Source organism: Gymnodraco acuticeps, unplaced genomic scaffold (genome assembly GCF_902827175.1).
Source record: "Gymnodraco acuticeps unplaced genomic scaffold, fGymAcu1.1, whole genome shotgun sequence".
Classification (NCBI taxonomy): Eukaryota; Metazoa; Chordata; class Actinopteri; order Perciformes; family Bathydraconidae; genus Gymnodraco; species Gymnodraco acuticeps.
Window position 1 is genome coordinate 69646 of NW_022991419.1, and position 12855 is coordinate 82500.

Genomic DNA, 12855 nt, shown 5'->3' on the forward strand with positions numbered 1-12855 from the left:
GAGACACTACATACTGATATACACCTGAACATCAGCAGGAGAGGACTCTTTAAAGTAGAGACACTACATACTGATATACACCTGAACATCAGCAGGAGAGGACTCTTTAAAGTAGAGACACTACATACTGATATACACCTGAACATCAGCAGGAGAGGACTCTTTAAAGTAGAGACACTACATACTGATATACACCTGAACATCAGCAGGAGAGGACTCTTTAAAGTAGAGACACTACATACTGATATACACCTGAACATCAGCAGGAGAGGACTCTTTAAAGTAGAGACACTACATACTGATATACACCTGAACATCAGCAGGAGAGGACTCTTTAAAGTAGAGACACTACATACTGATATACACCTGGACATCAGCAGGAGAGGACTCTTTAAAGTAGAGACACTACATACTGATATACACCTGAACATCAGCAGGAGAGGACTCTTTAAAGTAGAGACACTACATACTGATATACACCTGAACATCAGCAGGAGAGGACTCTTTAAAGTAGAGACACTACATACTGATATACACCTGAACATCAGCAGGACTCTTTAAAGTAGAGACACTACATACTGATATACACCTGAACATCAGCAGGAGAGGACTCTTTAAAGTAGAGACACTACATACTGATAGACACCTGAACATCAGCAGGACAGGACTCTTTAAAGTAGAGACACTACATACTGATATACACCTGAACATCAGCAGGAGAGGACTCTTTAAAGTAGAGACACTACATACTGATATACACCTGAACATCAGCAGAGTAGAGTCTCTTTAATTGAGTTATACTTGCAATATTTTCACCACCTTAATATGACGTCAGTATCATTATGCTCTTCTCAAAAGAACAGGACTCGAACAGTAATTGTACCTCCAAGAAGACGGAAGCTACAATTCTAAACATATTGACCTTGTAGTTTGGCGTTTTTAGGGTGGCTCAAATACAGTTTTTCACAGCAGTACTTTGCTTAGCTTCCTTGCTAGTACTCCTGTCTGTTTCTTCAACCTGACTTTGGATACCTCATACATGTACAACCCCACTTTAACAAAACAGAAATCTTCCTTTAAGCCATCCCTTACAATACCCAGAAATAAGGAAACAGTCCACACGAGCAGCTTTGAAACACATAGGTATATTTCAGGTCCAACTGAACAAACATGACATCCTCACGTGAGGTTTTCATGCAACAGAAAAATTGGAAGGAAATTAAGGGAGGTTAGGAAGGAAGAAGGGAAGAAAGAAAGAAAGGGGGTGCATTTATCCAACATAAGGTACCAGTTCATCAGAGGCAGTGAGAATAGAAAAGGGTTAAGCTGTAGTTTAGATCAGGGGGGTAGCAACTGTTGTTCCTTATCCTACCAGCAGAAGGCAGTGACACTATAGGATCCCCAAAAGCAGAGGTTAGGAAGCTCCTGTGCAAATGGTTCAAGTTACACTCCCATCCTAAAGTCAGGTGCATGCAGCTCTCATCTGCACGCAGGAATTCAATTTGTGAGGTAGTGAAATGTTGGGCAACACACATTTAGAAACGGACTCTTGCCAGTTCAGTCTGGTTTGAATCGTCTTTTTATCTCACATGGCAGACAGAGAAATCATTATGCTGGGTTTTATATTTTTAAAGTCAGTGAAGCCTGTCCGAAGCACTTAGATAGAAATACTCAACCACCTGAAATAACTGCATTAGTCTGGTTTCAGTGAAGCCTTTCAGTGATTTCAAAAGGGCTTTCTAACAAAAGAATCAAATGATGAGAAAAGTACTGAAGCACTTAAAGTTGGAGCTAAATTTGACTTGTTTTGTAGTGTCATACATAGCACTTAGTCATAGATTAAGATGTCATGTTACGGTTGTCGTGGCCAAAATAATTCAGATTTTATCCCGATTATAATTAATATATGCTCTTAAAATGGCACTACAACTTTAAAACTGAATGTTGTAAAGACAGAAATTATTTAATTGCATCACAGATAGGAAACAACTGCAAACACAATCACATTTAAACAAAGGAATAATAATTCATAAGGTCCATCTGCAAAACAATACTAAAAACATTGTGAGTCTTTCTTATTTAATTCATGTCAGGCTCTTGTTTTACTTCCCTACAATAATAACAATAAATTAACAATAACTGATAAAGTCTTAATTAAATCTAAAATTAAATCAATCTGAAAAATTAACTCCAGTTGTAAATGTGTGTATATCAATATGTATGTTAATATTTCGCTCTAAAATGTAGTGGAATAGAATATTAAAGTAGTGAAATGTGAAAATACTCCAGTCAAGTATGTTAGTATTGCACTTAAATCCAGTAAACGAGTATATGTACTACATTTCATCACTTCTTAATCTCAAAAACACTTATATATTGTATACATTTATCTATATCAGCCTATTAAAGTAAAGAACCTGAAGGTCCCTTTAACAGAATGATGCATTGTACAGCGTGTTCTCAATCTGCCCAACATTTAGCTTCTTCACAAACAGAATATGTTAAACTTCTAAAACAATGGAGGCCTTAAATCGCTTCACTCAATACATAGTGGTGCTAGTACCGCAACCAGTGGATGTGTTTACAAAATACACGGTACGTTTGAATCGTATTTTGAAACTGTAATATCACAGATTGAAGTCTTTTAATTTGAATTGGAGAGACCAAATTGACAGGCTGTTCTCATACGCGCTATAGGCTACTTCATATCCTATGCAATGAGTTTGTACCGTATACAAGTTGGTCTAAAAACATCGGACTTACACCCATAGGGGACCACTCTTCCCGTAGATAATTTAACCAAACCCACACTCTTTTCCTAAACCTCATCAAGTCATTTTGTTTCCTAAACCAAGTTGTTTCCAGCGAGACGGAAGTTTATTCAGGTTACAACGTTTTGGTTGATATTCATATGCAAACGCACCCCTTTTCCACCAAAGCCGTTCCAGCGCCGGTTCGGAGCTTATGCCCGATTGTAGGAATAATTGTTGTTGTTGTTGTTGTTGTTGTTGTTGTTGTAAGCGGCGTTGCTGAGAGAATCAGTGACGTAGATGGTGACGTCATTACGTGGAACCAAACTAGAATCAAACAGATTTTCAGTGGAAAAGGGGTGATAGGAACCATTGGATGAGGATACGTTGCAGGTGCATTTTGATGTGATGTCTCGACAAGTTCCAGTTTCTTGGTGCTCCAAATAAAGCTTGTATATCAGTGCTAATGTAAACACAGCCACTGATTTCTGTCTGCTAACCACAAAGAAGTACCTGGTGAAACATGTCCCTTCATCTAATTGCTCTGTAAGCAGACTAATCCAGGAGGTTATAAAAGCATTCAGCTGGAGAGTGATGAACGAGCCCTTAGTGAGTTCTCTGTCTGTCAGAGGGAGAGGAAAAGGGGGGAGGAGGAAGGCAGGGTTTGTCCCAAAAGCAAGACAAATACTCAATCATCTCTGCCTGGTGCAGTGCTGAGCAGGCTGCAGCAGCGCTACAAAAAGATACTGCTGTGCGTTAACTTTTTTTGTGGTTTTTATCAGTTCATAGGATCATGCAGTATAGTGTGACAGGTTAACGACTATCTTAAGTTTACTGCTTGTGTTAAAGAATACTTATTAGAAACAACACAACGTGATAATACTGTAAAGCCTCATTGCATGTCCACGTGCACACATTCAGACACAGCCTTACTTCATAACCACATGGAGGCTGAGACGATATGTGCTACTGGTGATTGATCAAATGCATTATGGAGTGTTTTATATTCTTCACAGTTAACACACCCACAAAGAGATCCATCTGAGCTCTCTCTCTGTCTCTGTAAACTGGAACATATCAAAGTACAATAATAAGAAGAATACAAATGAATAAATAAAACGACATGACGGAGGAAAAACAATATGTACAAACTATTTAAAAATCAACAAAATGCCAGTAGATATCGATAATAATAAAAAGCTAATGGGATCTTAGGCCTTCTTTTTCTCAGCGAAAGATCATATAGCAGTAAAATCCCAATAAAACCCCCACCCCGACCCCCCCCATTCAGATCACACCAGGAATTTACGCTACATAATACTGCTTCAATGCCAGAGTGTGCACCATACACTTCATTTGGTGATATACATAGACGTACAGTATATACATGATGTACATGTGTGTTGGAGGAGCGATCCCCCACTCTGCGAAAAAATCCACACAAAGCTCTCCTGGAAATCCGACAGATATTCGGGAACATTTCTGCTCATTAAACATATCCATGTCCATTCAGCTTTCCCAGATATACAAAAATGATGATGTCAAATGATAGCGATGGCTTTTTCTTATCCTCCTCAAAATCCCTCCTCCATTCTTGCACACAACGAAAAAAAATGATATGAGAGACGAGAACCATCATGCATTGATTTGAGTGTTTCAATAGCAACAGAGGGTGAGGAGGAAAAAGGGTCTCAGCGGGGCGGGGGGGTGTTCAGAACTGGGAGGCAGAGCTGGGGTCGCACTGGAGTAGCCGCACGATGGAGGGGTCGCTTTTGGCACCTTTGATAAAACTCCTCCAGGGACAGTTTGCCTGCAGGGGGGACGGGGAAAAGGGAAATGAGGGGGGACAAAGTCAATATTTTGGAGGAACCACAACAGCCCCTGTTAGACCACCACACAAACAAGACTGTTACAACCTTGTGTAAGATCCCTGCTATGTGCATTACACACTCTTTGTATTCTACTTTAGCTGCTTATTCACGCAATAGTGCACTAATCTCATTAAACGCCTCCATTGGACTTCTTTGTTCACTTCCGTAACTCAGGTTTCTATTGGCTAGCACATTGTACGTGATAGGCAGAGGGGGGAAGTAGTGCAGTACAAATACTTCGTTACTGTACATTCTTCTGGTATCAGTACTTTACTCCACTACTTATTTTTCTGACCACTTTTTACTTTGACTTCTTACATGTTGAACCCAAATACCTGTACTTTCTACTTCTCACATGTTGAACACAAATACCTGTATTTTCTACTTCTTACATGTTGAACTCAAATACCTGTACTTTCTACTTCTTACATGTTGAACACAAATACCTGTACTTTCTACTTCTTACATGTTGAACTCAAATACTTGTACTTTCTACTTCTCTCATGTTGAACCCAAATACCTGTACTTTCTACTTCTTACATGTTGAACACAAATACCTGTACTTTCTACTTCTTACATGTTGAACACAAATACCTGTACTTTCTACTTCTCTCATGTTGAACCCAAATACCTGTACTTTCTACTTCTTACATGTTGAACTCAAATACCTGTACTTTCTACTTCTTACATGTTGAACACAAATACCTGTACTTTCTACTTCTTACATGTTGAACTCAAATACTTGTACTTTCTACTTCTCTCATGTTGAACCCAAATACCTGTACTTTCTACTTCTTACATGTTGAACACAAATACCTGTACTTTCTACTTCTCTCATGTTGAACCCAAATACCTGTACTTTCTACTTCTTACATGTTGAACCCAAATACCTGTACTTTCTACTTCTTACATGTTGAACACAAATACCTGTACTTTCTACTTCTTACATGTAGAACACAAATACCTGTACTTTCTACTTCTTACATGTTGAACACAAATACCTGTACTTTCTACTTCTCTCATGTTGAACTCAAATACCTGTACTTTCTACTTCTTACATGTTGAACTCAAATACCTGTACTTTCTACTTCTTACATGTTGAACTCAAATACCTGTACTTTCTACTTCTTACATGTTGAACTCAAATACCTGTACTTTCTACTTCTCACATGTTGAACTCAAATACCTGTACTTTCTACTTCTCTCATGTTGAACACAAATACCTGTACTTTCTACTTCTTACATGTTGAACTCAAATACCTGTACTTTCTACTTCTTACATGTTGAACTCAAATACTTGTACTTTCTACTTCTTACATGTTGAACCCAAATACCTGTACTTTCTACTTCTTACATGTTGAACTCAAACACCTGTACTTTCTACTTCTTACATGTTGAACACAAATACCTGTACTTTCTACTTCTTACATGTTGAACTCAAATACCTGTACTTTCTACTTCTTACATGTTGAACCCAAATACCTGTACTTTCTACTTCTTACATGTTGAACTCAAATACCTGTACTTTCTACTTCTTACATGTTGAACACAAATACCTGTACTTTCTACTTCTTACATGTTGAACTCAAATACCTGTACTTTCTACTTCTTACATTTTGAACACAAATACCTGTACTTTCTACTTCTTACATGTTGAACACAAATACCTGTACTTTCTACTTCTTACATGTTGAACTCAAATACCTGTACTTTCTACTTCTTACATTTTGAACACAAATACCTGTACTTTCTACTTCTTACATGTTGAACTCAAATACCTGTACTTTCTACTTCTTACATGTTGAACACAAATACCTGTACTTTCTACTTCTTACATGTTGAACACAAATACCTGTACTTTCTACTTCTTACATGTTGAACTCAAATACCTGTACTTTCTACTTCTTACATTTTGAACACAAATACCTGTACTTTCTACTTCTTACATGTTGAACTCAAATACCTGTACTTTCTACTTCTTACATGTTGAACACAAATACCTGTACTTTCTACTTCTTACATGTTGAACACAAATACCTGTACTTTCTACTTCTTACATGTTGAACTCAAACACCTGTACTTTCTACTTCTTACATGTTGAACACAAATACCTGTACTTTCTACTTCTTACATGTTGAACACAAATACCTGTACTTTCTACTTCTTACATGTTGAACACAAATACCTGTACTTTCTACTTCTTACATGTTGAACTCAAACACCTGTACTTTCTACTTCTTACATGTTGAACACAAATACCTGTACTTTCTACTTCTTACATGTTGAACTCAAATACCTGTACTTTCTACTTCTTACATTTTGAACACAAATACCTGTACTTTCTACTTCTACATGTTGAACACAAATACCTGTACTTTCTACTTCTTACATGTTGAACTCAAACACCTGTACTTTCTACTTCTTACATGTTGAACTCAAATACCTGTACTTTCTACTTCTTACATTTTGAACACAAATACCTGTACTTTCTACTTCTTACATTTTGAACACAAATACCTGTACTTTCTACTTCTTACATGTTGAACTCAAATACCTGTACTTTCTACTTCTTACATGTTGAACACAAATACCTGTACTTTCTACTTCTTACATGTTGAACTCAAACACCTGTACTTTCTACTTCTTACATGTTGAACTCAAATACCTGTACTTTCTACTTCTTACATGTTGAACACAAATACCTGTACTTTCTACTTCTTACATGTTGAACTCAAATACCTGTACTTTCTACTTCTTACATTTTGAACACAAATACCTGTACTTTCTACTTCTTACATGTTGAACACAAATACCTGTACTTTCTACTTCTTACATGTTGAACTCAAATACCTATACTTTCTACTTCTTACATGTTGAACTCAAATACCTGTACTTTCTACTTCTTACATTTTGAACTCAAATACCTGTACTTTCTACTTCTTACATTTTGAACACAAATACCTGTACTTTCTACTTCTTACATGTTGAACCCAAATACCTGTACTTTCTACTTCTTACATGTTGAACTCAAATACCTGTACTTTCTACTTCTTACATGTTGAACTCAAATACCTGTACTTTCTACTTCTTACATTTTGAACTCAAATACCTGTACTTTCTACTTCTTACATGTTGAACCCAAATACCTGTACTTTCTACTTCTTACATGTTGAACACAAATACCTGTACTTTCTACTTCTTACATGTTGAACTCAAACACCTGTACTTTCTACTTCTTACATGTTGAACTCAAATACCTGAACTTTCTACTTCTTACATGTTGAACACAAATACCTGTACTTTCTACTTCTTACATGTTGAACTCAAATACCTGTACTTTCTACTTCTCACATGTTGAACACAAATACCTGTACTTTCTACTTCTTACATGTTGAACCCAAATACCTGTACTTTCTACTTCTCACATGTTGAACTCAAATACCTGTACTTTCTACTTCTCACATGTTGAACACAAATACCTGTACTTTCTACTTCTCACATGTTGAACACAAATACCTGTACTTTCTACTTCTCACATGTTGAACTCAAACACCTGTACTTTCTACTTCTTACATGTTGAACTCAAATACCTGAACTTTCTACTTCTTACATGTTGAACACAAATACCTGTACTTTCTACTTCTTACATGTTGAACTCAAATACCTGTACTTTCTACTTCTTACATGTTGAACACAAATACCTGTACTTTCTACTTCTTACATGTTGAACTCAAATACCTGTACTTTCTACTTCTTACATGTTGAACTCAAATACCTGTACTTTCTACTTCTTACATGTTGAACACAAATACCTGTACTTTCTACTTCTTACATGTTGAACTCAAATACCTGTACTTTCTACTTCTTACATGTTGAACTCAAATACCTGTACTTTCTACTTCTTACATGTTGAACACAAATACCTGTACTTTCTACTTCTCACATGTTGAACTCAAATACCTGTACTTTCTACTTCTTACATGTTGAACTCAAACACCTGTACTTTCTACTTCTTACATGTTGAACTCAAATACCTGAACTTTCTACTTCTTACATGTTGAACACAAATACCTGTACTTTCTACTTCTTACATGTTGAACTCAAATACCTGTACTTTCTACTTCTCACATGTTGAACACAAATACCTGTACTTTCTACTTCTTACATGTTGAACCCAAATACCTGTACTTTCTACTTCTCACATGTTGAACTCAAATACCTGTACTTTCTACTTCTCACATGTTGAACACAAATACCTGTACTTTCTACTTCTTACATGTTGAACTCAAATACCTGTACTTTCTACTTCTTACATGTTGAACAGAAATACCTGTACTTTCTACTTCTCACATGTTGAACACAAATACCTGAACTTTCTACTTCTTACATTTTGAACACAAATACCTGTACTTTCTACTTCTCACATGTTGAACACAAATACCTGTACTTTCTACTTCTCACATGTTGAACTCAAACACCTGTACTTTCTACTTCTCACATGTTGAACTCAAATACCTGAACTTTCTACTTCTTACATGTTGAACACAAATACCTGTACTTTCTACTTCTTACATGTTGAACTCAAATACCTGTACTTTCTACTTCTTACATGTTGAACACAAATACCTGTACTTTCTACTTCTTACATGTTGAACTCAAATACCTGTACTTTCTACTTCTTACATGTTGAACTCAAATACCTGTACTTTCTACTTCTTACATGTTGAACACAAATACCTGTACTTTCTACTTCTTACATGTTGAACTCAAATACCTGTACTTTCTACTTCTTACATGTTGAACACAAATACCTGTACTTTCTACTTCTCACATGTTGAACACAAATACCTGAACTTTCTACTTCTTACATGTTGAACACAAATACCTGTACTTTCTACTTCTCACATGTTGAACACAAATACCTGTACTTTATACTTCTTACATGTTGAACCCAAATACCTGAACTTTCTACTTCTTACATGTTGAACACAAATACCTGTACTTTCTACTTCTTACATGTTGAACTCAAATACCTGTACTTTCTACTTCTTACATGTTGAACACAAATACCTGTACTTTCTACTTCTTACATGTTGAACTCAAATACCTGTACTTTCTACTTCTTACATGTTGAACTCAAATACCTGTACTTTCTACTTCTTACATGTTGAACTCAAATACCTGTACTTTCTACTTCTTACATGTTGAACTCAAATACCTGTACTTTCTACTTCTTACATGTTGAACTCAAATACCTGTACTTTCTACTTCTTACATGTTGAACTCAAATACCTGTACTTTCTACTTCTTACATGTTGAACACAAATACCTGTACTTTCTACTTCTTACATGTTGAACTCAAATACCTGTACTTTCTACTTCTCACATGTTGAACACAAATACCTGAACTTTCTACTTCTTACATGTTGAACACAAATACCTGTACTTTCTACTTCTCACATGTTGAACACAAATACCTGTACTTTATACTTCTTACATGTTGAACCCAAATACCTGAACTTTCTACTTCTTACATGTTGAACCCAAATACCTGTACTTTCTACTTCTTACATGTTGAACTCAAATACCTGTACTTTCTACTTCTTACATGTTGAACACAAATACCTGTACTTTCTACTTCTTACATGTTGAACTCAAATACCTGTACTTTCTACTTCTCACATGTTGAACACAAATACCTGTACTTTCTACTTCTTACATGTTGAACTCAAATACCTGTACTTTCTACTTCTTACATGTTGAACACAAATACCTGTACTTTCTACTTCTTACATGTTGAACTCAAATACCTGTACTTTCTACTTCTCACATGTTGAACACAAATACCTGTACTTTCTACTTCTTACATGTTGAACTCAAATACCTGTACTTTCTACTTCTTACATGTTGAACTCAAATACCTGTACTTTCTACTTCTCTCATTTTCCAAACAGCTGGTTCCTTTAGTCTGAATGTGTGTTTGATGCGTGATCATTATTATTTAGAGTCATTGCGTGCCTATTGATTTGAACACGATCCGTGTATCCATCATTTCCTGGTCTTCTCTAAAGAAGAGAGACCAATGGAAACGTTGTCATGTTGCCGTTGTTCAGCATGGAAACATTCATTAGCTAACAATGACATTATTGTTCTATTAATATAAAGGGAGGTCAGGTACTCTTTAAAACAGCTGCTAGTTATGGGTACTTTTTACTGAAGTACATTTCAAAGTTCTTTACTTTGACTTGAGTAAAGAAGTTTAGTCAGTACTTCTACTTTCACCAGAGTATTTTTAAACACGAGTATCTGTACTTCTACTTGAGTAAAGGGTGTGTGTACGTTTGCCATCTCTGGTGATAGGCTAAGGGGCGGGACATCTCTAAGCGGTTGACCAATCACAACAGAGCCGACCAGCTAACCAATCAGAGCAGACTGGGCTCTGGTTTCAGACAGAGGGTGAAAAGAGGTGCTGCAGCACAGACAGTATGAGAGAAATAAAGAGCTTTTTGAACATTAAAGCCTGGAGACATGAACCTGAACTTTTCCATAATAGAGCCCCTTTTATCAGATGGTAGAGCTTTGGGAGGAATAATCGTTAAAGATTTAGTTAAGCAGGCTACTTGTTAGACCATAAGATTTTGTCTTTTATTTCCACGTATTAAATGCTCAATATTGTGTGGGTGTGATGGATGTGAAGGCACCTTTTTTAAAGAGTTCAGCTAACTCAATGTAACAACAAATACTAAAATAAATCTTCTACTGGGATGTGTGGTTGAAGGATAAAGTGATTTTCTGTTTGCATAGATGAAAGCTGCTCACAAGGGAAGCCTATTTATTAAATCAGACACCTTCTTGGAAAAGCTTGGGAGATGAAAAACTTGAATCGTCTCTCAAATTATACGTAACGTTTTTATTTGAGAGTATATAAAATAATAAATTATGTCGTAAACTGGGAACTTGGTATTAGAGGACGCCTGTTTTATTGTATTATATAGAACACTAATATATGCAGGGCTAGATTCTCTCAGAAACGTCCGGTTTAATGAGCACATTTAAAAGATTATGTTCAATAGACTGTCACATTCCTCACTCCCCCCTCCATGTTTCCATTTCCTCCTCACCATCATTATTGAGGTCCATTTGTCTGAAGATCTTATCCGTTCTCTTCTCCGGCGTTGACTCGTCCTCTGGCATCTTCATCACAGACGACACCATCTTGTAGATGGCCTGATCGACGGAGCGAGAGAAAGAAAAAGAGAGATGGGGTGGGAGAAAAGAGAGGATAAGTGAATTCAAACCAGCAGGAATCCATTAAGGAGACTCAGCTTGAGAGATGTAGAAAACACAACTGAATACAGCCACGTAGGCTTTTCAAGATAAACACACTTTCTAAAGTGATTCACTGACATGTGTTCCTCCTGATGCTAAGAGCTGATCCCTGGTCAGCTCATCTGCAAAAAACCCACGCACTGTTTGGATATATAAATCTTACGGCATACCGCAGATCACACATGTCAGCTTACTGTATGGATCTGATGCACCTCTCTGTTGATCAATACAGAGTATCAGCCGGTCTCAGACGCAGATCTACCATCAGCTTACATGCCCATTAAATTCACTCCGTTGGGAAAATATTGCGTAAAAATGACTGTAGATCAGTTTCAAAGCTTACAAGAAAAAGCTCTCTATTGCATTATAGTACAAGCTGTAAAACTTTATCTCTGCCGCTATAAAATGATCTGAAAAAAGACGGGCATTTATACAAAGCATTCTATAAATTGATATCTAATACAACTATAAAAAGAGATTCAACCATTATTTAAAAAAAATCATATTAACCTCCTCAGCTAAATGTAACCAGTGTTATGCCTTTGTTTTTGGGGGGTAAATATTTATTTTCCATTTTGTCAAGTTTGTACATATACAGTAGTTGGACCCTAACCATTCTTCTAGAGCAGTGGCTCTCAAATGGGGGTACGCGGACCCCTAGGGGTACGTTGGAGTACTGCAGGGGGTACGTGAGATTTATTTTATGTTAATGAGAAGGGAAAAAAAGAAGATAAATATACCAATTTTAGGAAAAGTAACGAAGTTTGAGCAGTGTGGGTTTTATATTAACAGAGTTACACATATTTCAAAACACGAAGTGTAATAACTGCAGTTGCCTCCCTGTCAGAATGACAAAGATCCTCAGTGAAGCACAAGCCCATGTTTCTCACTACATTGTACAACTT

General features: G+C 36.5%; 1 protein-coding gene across 1 annotated transcript in view; it reads right to left on the minus strand.

Annotated features, from left to right (window-relative positions):
* Window positions 1-1125: 1125 nt before the first annotated feature.
* hpca (hippocalcin) overlaps window positions 1126-12855 on the minus strand; it is a 61089-nt gene continuing 49359 nt past the window's right edge. Inside the window, 3 exon segments of the mRNA XM_034195824.1 lie at window positions 1126-4539; window positions 4541-4560; window positions 11743-11848. Of these exon segments, the coding sequence (XP_034051715.1) occupies window positions 4462-4539; window positions 4541-4560; window positions 11743-11848 (204 nt within the window). The 3' untranslated portion in view covers window positions 1126-4461.